The sequence below is a fragment of the Podarcis gaigeae genome, assembly GCF_964106915.1.
Source record: "Podarcis gaigeae genome assembly, chromosome: 11".
Classification (NCBI taxonomy): domain Eukaryota; kingdom Metazoa; phylum Chordata; class Lepidosauria; order Squamata; family Lacertidae; genus Podarcis; species Podarcis gaigeae.
In genome coordinates, this window is record NC_139687.1 from 47,872,436 (window position 1) to 47,888,125 (window position 15,690).

General features: G+C 43.8%; 1 protein-coding gene across 8 annotated transcripts in view; it reads left to right on the forward strand.

Annotated features, from left to right (window-relative positions):
* The window catches only part of RANBP3L (RAN binding protein 3 like), a 48,165-nt gene extending 37,799 nt beyond the window's left edge, over positions 1-10,366 (forward strand). For 5 of the 8 annotated variants that reach the window (XM_083703591.1, XM_083703593.1, XM_083703592.1 and 2 more), the window contains one exon: positions 10,300-10,366. In XM_083703591.1, coding sequence (XP_083559717.1) covers positions 10,300-10,343 — 44 coding nt within the window. In that variant the 3' untranslated portion in view covers positions 10,344-10,366. Of the gene's footprint in view, positions 1-4,611; positions 4,766-10,299 lie in introns of all 8 variants that reach the window. The other 3 variants (XR_014556375.1, XR_014556376.1, XR_014556377.1) reach the window with 1 other exon arrangement.
* The last annotated feature ends 5,324 nt before the right edge of the window (positions 10,367-15,690 follow it).

Here is a 15,690-nt window from a genome sequence, read left to right on the forward strand (position 1 = left end):
GCTTCGGAAACTTCTATAGGAAGTTCATCAAAAACTTTGCCCATTTAACAGCGCCCATCACGGATTGTCTTAGTAGCAAAAAGAAATTTGTTTGGACGGAAGAAGCGCAGCGGGCGTTCGAACGTTTAAAGCAGGCGTTTGCGTCGGAAGAGCAACTTTTGCACGTGGATCTACAACAACCAATGAGAGTGGAGACTGACGCGTCAGACCGAGTGGTGGGGGCCGTTCTTCTCCAGCCGGGAAAAGATACGTCTGAATGGAGACCGTGTGCATTCTTCTCACGGAAGTTGAACAAATCCGAGAGGAACTACACAGTATACGACCGAGAACTGCTCGCCATTCATGAAGCATTCTGGAAATGGCGGCACTTGCTGATTGGGGCGCAGCACAAGGTTCAAGTCCGAACTGACCACAAAAATCTGGAATACTGGAGAACAGCCCGAGTGCTGAACCAGAGACAAGTGCGATGGGCCCAGGAGTTCTCCAAATTCCACTTTGAGATTCGTTACGTGCCCGGCTCCGAGAACGTGAGGGCGGACGCTCTTTCCAGGAAACCTGAGTACTTAGAGGGGGAGGGAGCGCCTGAGGCAAGGCATGTAATCCCTGAAGACCGCTGGGTGTGTGGGGCGGCATTGGTGGGGCAGAGGGAACTGATAGAGGGTACTGAGAACGATGAATACGCCCAAGAGAAACTCAGAGAGCTCAGGAGGACAGAGGAGAACACAGGGGGGTTTGAAGAAAAGAACGGGGCGTTGTATTACAAAGGGGCACTGTACATACCCGATGGGGAACTGAGGGGCAGAGTACTCAAGCAGTTGCATGACAGCCCCACAGCGGGACATTTTGGACAGCACAAAACCATGTGGTTGGTTACCAGGGAGTTTTGGTGGCCCAAGGTGAGGGAGGACGTACGGGAATATGTCAGGGGTTGCGACAGGTGCCAGCGAGCGAAAGGAGAGAGGGTGGCGCCAGCGGGGCTATTACAACCCTTACCCACGCCAGAAAGGCCATGGGAGGCAGTATCCATAGATTTTATGACGGACCTGCCAAAATCCAAAGGCAAAACAGCTGTCATGGTGGTGGTAGATCTATTAACCAAGATGTGTCATTTTATAGCTTGTTCACATGCGGTCACAGCGGAGGAAACCGCCAAGTTGTTTGTAGAACATATTTTTAGGTTGCATGGCGCCCCCTTGAGGGTTTTGAGCGACAGAGGGAAACAATTTACTTCCAGGTTCTGGAGGAAACTTATGAGCTTACTGCACGTAGAACTCAATTTCTCAACTGCCCGGCACCCAGAAACAAATGGGCAAGCGGAAAGGGCAAACGGGATTTTACAACAATACCTGAGGTGTTATGTAAAAGACAGAGAAAATGATTGGGTGGATAAGTTACCTCTAGCAGAATTTGCCTACAACAACGCTGAGAACGTGTCCACAGGGATGAGTCCCTTTCTGGCAAATTATGGGTGTCACCCCCGGGCATTCCCAGGAGAGGGAGGGGAGAGGTGGAGCGTGCCGGCGGCGGAATATTTTTTTGAAGAGATGGAAGCGATCCACCGTCAGCTTCAACTTAACTTAGAGAAAGCCAAGGAAGAATATAAGAAGCAAGCAGACAGAAATAGGAGGGAAGGTGAAACTATAAGGGTGGGAGACCGGGTGTGGTTATCCACCCAAGGACTACCGTTCAAGGGCGGGAGTAAGAAATTGAGACCCAAAAGATTGGGACCCTTTGAGGTCATACAGCAGGTCAACCCAGTAGCATTCAAACTCAGGCTGCCCAGTCACATGAAATTACACCCAGTATTTCACAGGTCATTACTGTCGCCGTACCGAGAGGGACGTGAGTGGGGGGAGCGTGAGAGAGAGGCCACCCAAACGCCCGTGATAGAAGAGAGAGAGCGCGACATGAACGTGGCAGGAATCATTGATTCCAGGTGGAAGGGGAATCAGGTGGAATATCTGGTAGAATGGGAGGGGGAAGTAGAATCGGAAAACACTTGGGTACCAGCAGAGGTAGTCAATGACGAGGTCTTAATAGAAACATTTCATCAGCGTTTCCCAAGAAAACCGCAACCCGTGGCATGATTTAGAAGGGAACACTTTGGGACCACCGATGAGGAAGGAGAGTTTGAAGGGTTCCCAGAGTCAGGGGTGGGTGAGGAAGCCGACTCCGACAAAGAAGAGGAAGACGGGGAGAGAGACGGTACGCCGTGGCTAGAAGTGTTTGAATCCTCGGACGACGAGGAGAGTTCCTTCAGGGGCTTTCCGCCCTCACCGCCAGTGGGAGAGGAGGCGGGAGGGGGTGAAGGGGGCCCTGGGGGGGAGGTGGATGTCAGGGAACTGCCATCGGAGGGACAGGTGGTGGACAGGCTCCAGGAGAATAGGAGAGAATCTGCAGCAGAGGAAGGAACCAGCAGGGGGAGTGCAGGAGTCACAGCGGAGGGGAGGCTCTGGGATACTTCTAGTGAGAATAGCGAAGAGGTAACAAGACCCCCGTTAGGAACTCCCACCCTTCGCCGGAAACTGTCACGCAGAGAGTCACGAAGGCGCATGTCCGTCAAACAGCTTTTATGTTGGCGTAAATTCCGTAGACGCCCACTGTCAGATTCTACCAGCGACTGACGGAGTCATGCTTTGGGGGCTCCGTTAGTGCCTCGGTTTGGATGACCAGCCAAACCCCAGAGGGATCAAGCTTTTACGCACAAGCAGCTCACTATCCCATCACAGTTCCTTTTTTTTTTACATTTCCAACATTTATTGTTTGTCTTATACATTTTAGCTAATTTCACTGGTTTAATATACCATATATATATCATTTTCATCATATTCTCTTTCAAAGCATTACAGGCTGTAAATTTTATCCTTTCATTCCACAACCTTTCCCATTCTTCAAGCTGTATATTATATCCAAAGTCTTTTGCCCAATGTGTCAATTACCAATTTCTGGATAGACTATATCTGAGGGTGACTCCTTTCAACTCTGCCTCTGGTTCTTGCTCCTATTGGTTCCTGAAAGGGAAACAAACCACCATGTCCGCAGGTCCTTTCATGGAAAAGTAGGGATGGAAGGATCTGTCCATTTATGTTCTCTCTGTTTCTAATTTTCCCACTCGTAAATTCACTTCTTCACATTTCTGCCGCAATTTGCCATTTTCAACTCCTCTTGGAAATTCTTCAACATTTTAGTGTCAATTTCTCCTGACAAAGACACTTTTGTATGCAGATTTGACTATTATACACATTTTTGCAAGCATTCCCATGAGGGCACATAACTCAGTGGTAGGGCATCTGCGTTGCATCCCTCTCATATCCATGCAGGGCTAAGAAAGACTCATTGGCTGAAGCTCTGGGGAGCTTCTTCCTAGGCAGTGTGGACAATTCTGAGCCATACGGGCCCATTATCTGACTCTGCACACAACAACTTCCTACGTTCCTAAGATAAAACCTAGTTTTTGTCAATGTGAATAGTGTCTACTGAATGGTTACCATGATTGGATGGTCTTCATAGTTCTCTGGGTGCAGCCAGATGTTACATCAGACATGTGGCTACCACCAAATGTAGCAACTCCTCCTTCATTTTTCCATGTAATGCCTTGTTGTTTAGTCGTTTAGTCGTGTCCGACTCTTCGTGACCCCATGGACCAGAGCACGCCAGGCACTCCTGTCTTCCACTGCCTCCCGCAATTTAATCAAATTCATGCTGGTAGCTTCGAGAACACTGTCCAACCATCTCGTCCTCTGTCATCCCCTTCTCCTTGTGCCCTCCATCTTTTCCAACATCAGGGTCTTTTCCAGGGAGTCTTCTCTTCTCATGAGGTGGCCAAAGTATTGGAGTCTCAGCTTCAGGATCTGTCCTTCCAGTGAGCACTCAGGGCTGATTTCCTTCAGAATGGATAGGTTTGATCTTCTTGCAGTCCATGGGACTCTCAAGAGTCTCCTCCAGACTCTTCAAAAGCATCAATTCTTCGGCAATCAGCCTTCTTTATGGTCCAGCCCTCACTTCCATACATCACTACTGGGAAAACCATGGCTTTAACTATATGGACTATACGTTTCCATGTAATGCCTAGCAATTCAAAATTTGTGACTTTCCTCATCATTCTTCCATTTCATTGACTGTTAGCAATACAAAACCTGCATTATTATGTGCTCTAAAATTCTCAGCCCCCTCAGAGCACCAGTTAAGAGGGCACCAAACAGCAGCCGCTTCAGTCAGCATTCATGCAGAACCTCCCCCCTTCAACTTGTCTGTGTGACTTCCCAGAGGGAGATAATAAAAGGGTGGAATTTGTTTGCGAGTTGAAGGTACTCTCCAATCTATGTGCCGACTTGCAAGTTAAACAATCATGTTGACAAGCGAAGGCCTCTGACACAGATTTGGGAAAAACAGCTAAGGGTCAGTGGCCAGTGATAACTGAGGCCACAGTCCTTGAGGGACATCCAAACTGTGGTACATACAGTGTTCTTTTCACTGTGATGGACTTCACAGTGAGGGGTGTGTGTGTGTGTGTGTGTGTGTGTGTGTGTGGTGCATGAGAAAAATGAGTGAAGTTATATAAACCCTAACAATTCCCTGCAGCCAGTGAGTACAAATTCCTCTTCCATCCAGGTCCCAGAGATTGCTGACAACCCAGGCCCCATCTGTTATCAAGCAACCTTGGCACTTCCTCTGACGGCCCCTGCTTTGTTTTATTTATCCTGACTATGTCCACCTCAGTCTGCTTATCTTTCATGCCAGCTGATCCTCTTGTAATACCATCAAGGTACGCAGCCAAACCTTTGCTGAGATTTCACTCCAAACACCATTTGCAAAATGTTTCCTGCTGCTCTAAAGTTGCCAGCTTTTGTTATGTTCTGTGTTTTCAGTAGATGCATGGCAGGTAGAAATCAGTGGGTGTAGTTTTCCCCATTAATGCATCTCCATGCCAGAAAAAAGGCTCACTTGATGATTCTGACTCTATTCATTAGTTAGAGATTTTTTTAAAAAAAAAACACTTCTGTAGATAAAAAGAGGGGCAGTAGAGTCATCGAGTGTCACTCTTTCAACTCCACACATACTGTATCAGGGCAAGTTTACATGGCTCTGATTTAATGTATGGTGTTCTTTTTGCAGTTTGAAAAGGGGCTAATAATAATAATAATTTTATTATTTATACCCCATCTATCTGGCTGGGTTTCTCCAGCCACTCTTGGCAGCCTCCAATAGAACACTAAAAACAGAATAAAACTTCAAACATTAAAAACTGCCCTAAACAGGGCTGCCATCATATTTCTTCTAAAAGTCAGATAGTTTTTTATTTCCTTGACATTTGATGGGAGGGCATTCCACAGGGCAGGCACCACTACTGAGAAGGCCCTCTGCCTGGTTCCCTGTAACCTCACTTCTTACAGTAAAGGAACCACCAGAAGGCCCTTGGCGCTGGACCTCAGTGTCCGGGCTGAACAATAGGGGTGGAGATGCTCCTTCAGGTATACTGGAAGAAATGGGTGGGTACTGCTTGAGCTTCTCTTCATTTTTACTCTTCCAGGCTGTTTACCCAGCTACTACATGCCTGTAATGCCTTTGGAAGACAGATCTGTATTTTCCCAGACTTTATTCAGGCACATGCTATGGTAGCCAAAATGGATAAGTTGTTTGGAAATCTTTTGTCCAACTTCCAGAGGGGCAGGTTTGTTAGGCTGTTGCCTCAAAAATGGCAAGAGTGCTGAGACACCTGAAAAGCTAACCAGATATCTTGGGAAATAAGCTTTTGTAGAATGAAGGCAAAATGCTAAATAGATAGCAAGTGTGCAACAGTGGATACAATATTGTACTAGGATTGCAGCGACCCAGATTCAAATCTCCACACAGCCACGAAATTTATTGGGTGGTGCTGGGCTAGTCAATGTTGCTGAGGCTAACCAACAACCTAAAATTAATTTGATGATAAAATTGTGGGGGTAGCTGGGGGCAGAGAAACCCATACACGAGTATGGGGAAATGAGCATGTAAGATACAAAATAAATATGTACATGATAAGCACAGTGAGCATACACAGCAGTAATCATCCTACCTTTGCTATTCTTTCTTAACAGCTGTAGTGGGAAAGCCAACCATTGTCTGGCTTGGGTCCTGAACAAATAGAACCAAATGTATTCATAAATTTTAGTTTAGCAATTTCATCCAGGAGTGTCCCTTTGAAGTTCCTTCACTAGATAATATGACCTGCTGGCTAGCAGCAGAATACAGTATCCTGGGAGACTAAATATTCCCACCCTGGCTTCAGACAGAAGCCATTTTTATTGTCTTTTATTGTAGAGAATGACTTGTAGACGGAAGAATGGCATTGTTTGCAAGTGAAAGCATATATTACATTGAGGAGTAAGCCAGTGAATGAGTTCTGAGGATGCCTCTCATATTGATGTCTCATAATTGTACATCTGAGTGGAAACATTAGTGCAGTAAGGGCTATTTTCTAAGTTTGTGGACCACCACATTTTCTTTTGGTTTATAGCTAAAAGAAGCACCAGATGAGATGATAATTGAAATACTTCCAAATTAAAACTCAGCTCCTTGGTTACGATCTGCCAAAGCTATCTGTGTGTATATTTGGGATTGTTTTTGTTCGTGAACAAAAAGAGTCAGGGTTTTCTCTAAGGTTTCCACAGCAGCCCCGTGTGCTGCTGACAAGGCAAGCTGTTTCATTTTAAAATTAAACAGAAAAAACCCTTCCTCTTCAGCATGTGGCAGGAAACTTCAAAGAAAGCTCTTACTCTTTTTTTTTCTTTATTAAAGTGCTTTGGGCACCACCTGAAAGTGCACCAACAACCACTACTGATCTAAAGTTAGAGAGAGAGAGAGAGAGAGAGAGAGAGAGAGAGAGAGACGTAAGAGATGAATGAAGTCTTTGAAAAACTGGCGGGCGAGAATGTTCAACATGCTTGGAGTGCTCAGAATTCCTCTTCGCTTTGTTCTCAAGAGTTCCTTTGTTCCACTCTGGAAAATTTGCCTGTTTACAAGCCCCAACAGTCTATACTCCTGCTCATTGCTCCATTCACAAAGATACACTATTATTGTCCTTGATTATATCCGGATCTTGTTTTATGTTGTATATCTGTAGGTTATACACAAGGGAGATCTGCAACAAAATGTTGCAGTGTGAAATCCTCCTGTTCAAGATACTCCTGGTTTTCCATTTTTCGCCCCCTCATCCTGGCCAGTCTGCATTTCAAATTCATTCAGCATGCTCAACCATTATTGGGTTGTTTGGCTCTTATACCCCAGGGTTTTTTCTAAACATTTTGTACCATTATATAATTTTGGTTTCCCTTGAGCTTGCTGAAACATACCTCTTGTGTATGGATGGTCCTGTTTTGGCTACCTAAGGGCCAGCATACAGAGAACTGAGTTCTGTTATTACAATACTAGAATTATAGAGCTGTAGTGCTGAAAGGGACCACAAGGGTCATCTAGTCCAACCCCCTGCAATGCAGGAATCCTTTATGCCAAGTGAATAATAATTGTGTGTTTTGTTGTATTACACTTATTTTTAATAAAGGACCAGAAAAAATAAAGTAAAAATGCAACTACAGTGGTACCTCAGGTTACATACGCCTCAGGTTACAGACTCTGCTAACCCAGAAATAGTGCTTCAGGTTAAGAACTTTGCTTCAGGGTGAGAACAGAAATTGTGTTCCAGCGGCGCGGCAGCAGCAGGAGGCCCCATTAGCTAAAGTGGTGCTTCACGTTAAGAACAGTTTCAGGTTAAGTACGGACCTCCGGAACGAATTAAGTACTTAACCTGAGGTACCACTGTATAACAGAAATCATAATAGACCATTGATACAATTGAAAACAAAGTTGATCTGTGAGCATAGCAGCAGATGTGTGAGCATGAAACCCTGTGGCTGCAGCTGATAACTATTGAGATTTTAAAAAGTTCTGGTACCTGGGGGGCTCTAATATTATTATTAGTTATTATTATTAATTTATTTGTACCCCGCCCATCCAGCTGGGTTTCCCCAGCCACTCTGGGCAGCTTCCAACAAAGATTAAAAATACATTAAAATGTCACACATTAAAATCTTCCCTAAACTTCCCTGATGATGACATCCAGGGACTCAGGTCTATGGTGGAGCCAGGGAATGAAACAACCCTGTTGTTTCAGGCAGGACTGTGCCAGAGTTCTGCCATTTCTGGCACCGCCCCCTTTCTTTTCTGGCAACTAGCAAAATCCCAGCCAGGCCTCTTTCTTCTGATTGGTTGGCAGCCTTATTTCTGATGCCAGTCAAACTAAAGTTGCAATCCTATGCACACAGTGCATAGTAAAAATGTATGGGATTGACGATTGAGCCACTTTTAAAGTGAGTTGTTAATCTGGTGAACTGGGTTCGATTCCCTGCTCCTCCACCTGCAGCTGCTGGGTGACCTTGGGCTAGTCACACTTCTTTGAAGTCTCTCAGCCTCACTCACCTCACAGAGTGTTTGTTGTGGGGGAGGAAGGGAAAGGAGATTGTTAGCCGCTTTGAGACTCCTTCGGGTATTGATAAAGCGGAATATCAAATCCAAAGTCCTCCTCCTCTTCTTCTGGTGGAGACTTGGCTGCAAAGGTTGCAAAATAGAGAAAAGGATAAATAATAAATAGTTTTATTAAATAGATAGCTTCAACTGGGCTGCACTGTGATATGCAGGAAAGTTCCATTAATCTGAAAATAGTCGTGTATAACAGCTTCTGTATGCAGACCAATGAAAAGCTTATCTATATCCCCCCCCCCTCCATTGCTAGGTTCCCACAGGAAAAAATAACCAGAGCAATGCGCTTGTTTATGAAACACTCTTCTTGAAAAGCATAATCAGTAACCCCACACTTCATGTAAGGCTGATGGCATTAAAGAAAAAGAAAATTCCTTGCAGATAAATGACTACTTGCACTTCATTTTTCTTTATGTCCTGATTTCGACCTAAGTTATGCTCAGAGTAGATCCACTGAAGCAGTGGACTCAAGTTAGCATTTTATTTCAGTGAATCTACTCTGAGAATGACGTGGTTGGAAACTTTCCCTTCCACGAAATGTTGGCAGCAGTTGAAACATCTTATTAGATATAGACATACTCTATGCAATTCTATTTGCTTTCTTTCAATAAATCAACCCCTTAGGCTGTGCTAAAAATGATTAATCAGCTCATCCTTCAAAATGAGCTTTCCTTCACTGGAACATAAGAAGAACTTCAATGAATCAAAACAAGTCCCGTCTAGCTAAGCATCCTGTTATCATAGTGGCCAACCAGAGGCCCATGGGAAATCCACAAGCCAACCCTGAGTGCAATAGCGCTCTTTTCACTTGTGATTCCCAGGAGGTGGTACTTTTCGGGAGTATATTGCTTACAACACTGCAGGTGGTACACAGCCCCCTTTGGCTAGTCGCCAATAATAGCCTTATCCTTCATTAATTTATCTAACCTCATTTTTAAAGCCATCCAAGTTTGTAAAGATCACTACATCTTGAGGAATGAACCTCGTAGCTGTTTATTTGCATGTTTATTTCACAGTTGGAAATGTATGTCACAAGTTATGAATAAGTTCTCTTCGTAGTTTTGGGAATGACGCCATTTGTCCATTTTAAAAAAATATATAAATAAGAAAACCATCAATCTTCAATTGCTTTTTTACATTTCAGTCATGCCCACTTTAACAAGTGGCTCCTGAAGGGTTGACCATGAGTCAGTGTGACTTGATAGATAGATAGATAGATGATAGATAGATAGATATCACATGTTTTGCACAAATTAATTCGTTCCGGAGGTCCGTTCTTAACCTGAAACTGTTCTTAACCTGAAGCACCACTTTAGCTAATGGGGCCTCCTCCTGCTGCAGCAGGAGCACGATTTCTGTTCTTATCCTGAAGCAAAGTTCTTAACCTGAAGCACTATTCTGGGTTAGCGGAGTCTGTAACCTGAAGCGTATGTAACCTGAAGCGTATGTAACCTGAGGTACCACTGTATTTTCTCTCAACGGCTGAGGTCAGGAAGAACCTGTTCTCATAGGAAAAAGCTGATTGTGTACATTCCAAGCCACATTCCAAACCACTGTGGGGATGGTTTGGTTTAAAGAAACAATCTCTGCAGATTATTTTGGTACTTGTGGTTATCTTGAGATTACCCCCCAGTGTACTTGTCCTTCTTTCTCGTGAATCAGTGGTGCTGTTTGGGCTGTGTAAGCACAAGCTCCAGAAGTCTCCAAGTGATATTAGCACATATAGATGATGTGGTACCAATTGCTTACCATGGAAGTAACCAATCGTTTTCCATTCTTCTCCAGATCATTCTCAGTGGATTCGCCAACAGCCTGTGGTCTGTTCGTGACAACTTGCTACCTCCAATCAAAGAACCCAGAAACTTCTTTTTTAAAAAAATACCCTAGAAGCTCTTACGACATCAGCGTGTGAGGAAATTCTGCACACTTTTTGTGTGACTAAGGGGCAAAAACTTTTCAGGGTTGACTTGGCATACAGAGGATACATGAAACAAGCACTTTATGGGTTCCAGTCGTCCTTCCTTTTACTTATACAGGAATTAGAGAATGGCCCCAGCTCTTTTAAGAATTTTTTAAATAAAAAGACTTCAGTTTTTTGAACAAATGATCTTTAAGGACAATTTTAGAGAAAAAGAGAATCCTAATTGAAGTTCTTTCATCATATTGATGGAATCCATCATTTATCCATGAATTACTGACTGTGTTAATTCCACACAGATTTATCTACACAATGACTGTCCACAAAAATCTATTATGAGTACAGCTATATAATAAATATTTTTCTTAGCAGTCACAGCATAGCATTCAGCAGCTGGTATTTGTGCGAAGCTTTTGGCATGGTAAGCTATTTTAGGGAACTTTCCCGATCCAGAAAAATAGAGTATGAATGTAGAAATAGTTATTTGCAATTGGTTGTGCTATATGCACAAAGCTGGTATGTGTGGGGGGGCATGGGGACGGGGGATGCATTCAGCAACCTAGTAATGTATGCACAAAAACGAACCACCTATTCCATAGGGCAGTGTTTTTCAACCACTGTTCCGTGGCACACTAGTGTGCCGCGAGATGTTGCCTGGTGTGCCGTGGGAAAAATTGAAAAATTCAAAAGATTTAAAAATAAAGTATTTTATAATTTTTCATATTTCTGTTTACTTACTATTTCATAATAAAGTAATTATAAAATACTTTCTTTGTGTTTATTTGATTCCTATTCAAGAGAATTACTTTATATATAGTCAATATAGGCACAGAGTTATTTTTTTTAACATTTTCTAATGGTGGTGTGCCTCGTGATTTTTTTCAGGAAACAAGTGTGCCTTTGCCCAAAAAAGGTTGAAAAACACTGCCATAGGGATCCCCCATGTAACCAAAACTTTTGCTCTGGGAACTTTTTTTTTAAACTAGGGAGGATAGCAGCCTATTCTGGAATGGGCCAAAACTCTCTAAAATAACTTTGTATTAATGAAAAGTAACTAATCAGAGCAAGCTTGCAAATTAGCCAGCAACAATTAAGCAACAGTTCACTTAATAGCCATTTTGTTTCCTTAGCTATGTAACCATATCTTGCATGCCATGGATTAAAAATGTAAGAAGAGCCGTACAGAATCAGGCCAAAGACCTCTCTAGCCATCCTATCTATCTTGCTTCCCACAACAGCCAATCAGATGCCTATGGAAAGCCCATAAGCAGTATATAAGCACAATAAACTCCTGTTGTTATTCTCTGGCAAGTGGTGTTCACCCTTGTTCAGTCATAAGGCTAAACTGATGGTTTATTAAGATGTGGCGCTGGGGACACGGGTGGCGCTGTGGGTTAAACCACAGACCCTAGGACTTGCCGATCAGAAGGTCGGCGGTTCAAATCCCTGTGATGGGGTGAGCTCCCATTGCTCAGTCCCTGCTCCTGCCAACCTAGCAATTCGAAAGCACGTCAAAGTGCAAGTAGATAAATAGGTACCACTCCGGTGGGAAGGTAAATGGCGCTTCCCTGCGCTGCTCTGGTTCGCCAGAAGCGGCTTAGTCATGCAGGTCACATGACCCAGAAGCTGTACGCTGGCTCCCTCGGCCAATAAAGTGAGATGAGCGCTGCAACACCAGAGTCAGTCACGACTGGACCTAATGGTCAGGGGTCCCTTTACCTTTACCTTAGTGTTATGTGCGAACCATGTCTTACACCTGAATCTATGGCTTGTTGTTGGCTTGTGAACCTTGGTTTAACCTTGGGACACGGGTGGCGCTGTGGGTAAAACCTCAGTGCCTAGGACTTGCTGATCGTATGGTCGGCGGTTCGAATCTCCGTGGCGGGGTGAGCTCCCATCGTTTGGTCCCAGCTCCTGCCCACCTAGCAGTTCGAAGTAGATAAATAGTGCAAGTAGTGCAAGCAGTGCAAGTAGATAAATAGGTACCGCTTTATAGCGGGAAGGTAAACAGCATTTCCGTGCGCTGTGCTGGTGCTGGCTCACCAGCTGCAGCTTCGTCACGCTGGCCACATGACCCGGAAGTGTCTTTGGACGGTGCCGGCTCATGGCCTCTAGAGCGAGATGAGCACGCAACCCTAGAGTCGGACACGACTGGCCCGTACGGGCAGGGATACCTTTACCTTTATGTTACATGGGAACAGCACCCTTCCTTAACCATGGTTTGTTTAACCATCTCAGGTGCTCACCAAACTATAAAGGTAGGAGACAACAGCAGCTGGAAATGAAAAGCATCTGTGGTTGACGCATGGTAAACTCGTGGTTTTTTAAAACAAACTATGGCTTAGCATTATATACCAACCATGCCAATCACTTGCTTCCTTCGATCCTAGAGACAACATATAGCAATCACGATTAGTGGCCATTTTATAGCCTTATCCATCCTCTTTGTAAATCCATTTAAACTGGTTGCCATCACCACATCTTGCAGTAGTCAGTTCCATAGTTTAACTATGGGCCTCGGTCCAGTATACCTGAAGGAGTGTCTCCACCCCCATTGTTCTGCCTGGACACTGAGGTCCAGTGCCAAGGGCCTTCTCGCCGTTCCCTTGCTGTGAGAAGCCAAGTTACAGGGAACCAGGCAGAGGGCCTTCTTGGTAGTGGCACCCGCCCTGTGGAATGCCCTCCCACCAGATGTCAAAGAGAAAAACAACTACCAGACTTTTAGAAGACATCTGAAGGCAGCCCTGTTTAGGGAAGCTTTTAATGTTTAATAGGTTATTGTATTTTAGTGTTCTGTTGGAAGCTGCCCAGAGTGGCTGGGGAAACCCAGCCAGATGGGTGGGGTATAAATAATAAATTATTATTAGTAGTAGTATGAAGAAGTACTTCCTCTCCTATGTCCTGAATCTCCCACCATGCAGCTTCATTGGATGATTCTGAGTTTTCATATTACTAGAGGGAGAAAATATTTTGTCTGGTTTTTTCCATGCCATGCATAACCTTACACACTTTATACCTCATGCCCCACACCCCAGATTTGCCTTTTTCTCATCCAAAAAGCCTCAGATATTGTAACCTTTTCTCACAGAGCAGAGGCCAGATTTTGCATAAATACCATTTTCTGAAAATCATACCTCAAGCTTTCAAAACCAGCAAGAAACAAGACAGAAATGTTTGCCAACACACCTATTTGCCATCATTAGATATGTAGACAGTTAAATATTTTTCCATTGCAAAGGAACGCATCAAAAATGCTTCTGAAATCCTGCTGAAAACTTTGCCTGATGTGAGGGATATCCTGCTGCCAAAGGTAAAAGCTTCATCATTAACTACATGAACACTTAAAAGCTAGTTTTTGTTTGCAAAGGCTGTATCTGTCAGCCTAGCAGATGCAACAGTCCAAAGAGTATTTCCAAAGCTCGTATTGGTATCCATAATTCCACAAGTTGCTGTGTGTTTTTGGAAGAAATATGCTCAGGGCTGTGCTCTTTGTGTTTCCAAATGAGCCATGGTTTTCCTGGTCATCTGCATTTCCTGCAGACACCTTGCATATATAAAGTGCTTCATGCATTGCAACCCTTCTCTTCTTGACTTGGAAGCAGATCCCACTGTGTTCGTTAAATGTGTTCAGGATTGCAACCCCAATATCATCCATGCTGTATGAGGAATTGAGGCTGCTATTCATAGGAATGTAAGATGCGTGCAAGCTGGTTATGGGTGCCACAGTCATGCTTCCCAGCCACTGGGATAGCTCAGTTGGTACAGCATGTGACTCTTAATCTCAGGGTTGTGGGTTTGAGCCCCACATTGGGCAAAAGATTCCTGCATCACACGGGGTTAGACTAGAAGACCCATGCATTGCCTTCAAACTCTACAATTCTATGATTCTGTGATTCTACCCACTGATATATATAGATTTTCTCCAAATAGGAACAGGGGAAGCCTCCTTAGAAATAGCCTGTGGCACTGGAAGTAGTACACAGCCATGAATCACAACTAGTTATCGTCAACAACCCTATCTTCCATGAAATTTTAAGCCATCCAAGTTGGGTGACCATCCCTTAAGAACATAGAACAGCCTCTTGGCAGTGGTCCATCTACTCCTGCATCCTGTTCTCATGGTGGCCAACCAGATGCCTATGAGAAACCCACAAACAGGACCCGAGCAGAAGAGCATTGTCTCCAACAGCGTTCTCCAGCAAAATCACTACATCTTGTGGCAGTAAGTTCCATAGTTCAACTATATGCAATCCTATTAAAAATAAGAAAGTGGCCTGAGTCCAGACAATGGGTGCCCACCTCAGAAAGACTGCATTGTTTGCTTCATGCTTTAGTCATCCTTAATCCATCTTCCCTGCAATCCTCTCGTCTTGGATAATTTGCTCTAGGCATCCTCTGTAAAAAGGACAAGTGGCTCATGCAACTGTTAGGGGGAAATCAGAACAGCCTGATGTTAGGTGCACAGGGGCAAAGCCCTTGAACCATCTATGGGTCTTGAGTCCTATACAGCCTTATCAGGTGCTAACACAACCCATACATCTAAGAGTGAGTGATTTGCTCAAGGATAACTAGCAAATTCATAACCCAGCTCTGCCACAATCAGCTCGCTCTACTATATTATAGAGACACAATCAGTTACATTTTGTTGAATTCTTCTCGATAACTTATAGGTAATCTACCTCTAACAAATTAATGATTTAGAAAGGGGTGGGTGGTTTGTCAGAGCAATACTTTCTTCATCAAACATTACTTTTTCAAATCACGCTTTCTGTAGGATAGTTAATAGAATAACCTCCTGCCAGCAACCACAATGGCAATCAAGATACATGTGTTTTCAAACAAACTTTTTATTTGTGCTTAGTCAAATAATATTTGCTTAACAAATATTTGGCCAAAAATAATGTTGGCAAGACTTAAGTGTTGTTAAGTTTCCACAAGGACTTTACTCTTATCATCCCCAAACTGACAAGGAGAGCACAACTATCAAATTGTAAAGGTGGTCCACAGATTTAAAATGTGTATATGGACGATCAAACATAGCAAAAGCAAAGCCCAACTAGATCATACCATTATGTCCCTTCTGTCGAAGCTGCCACCCATAACAAGCAGATTAATTCCAGAACAGTTTTTGAACAGTTCCTATCCAAATGAAAAACCATAAACCATGTTTGCAAAGCAAAACGGTCTGTTTATTTCGTAACCAATCATATTGAGGATATGGTCCATCAAATCTGTCACTCAGCTGCGTCTCCACTGCA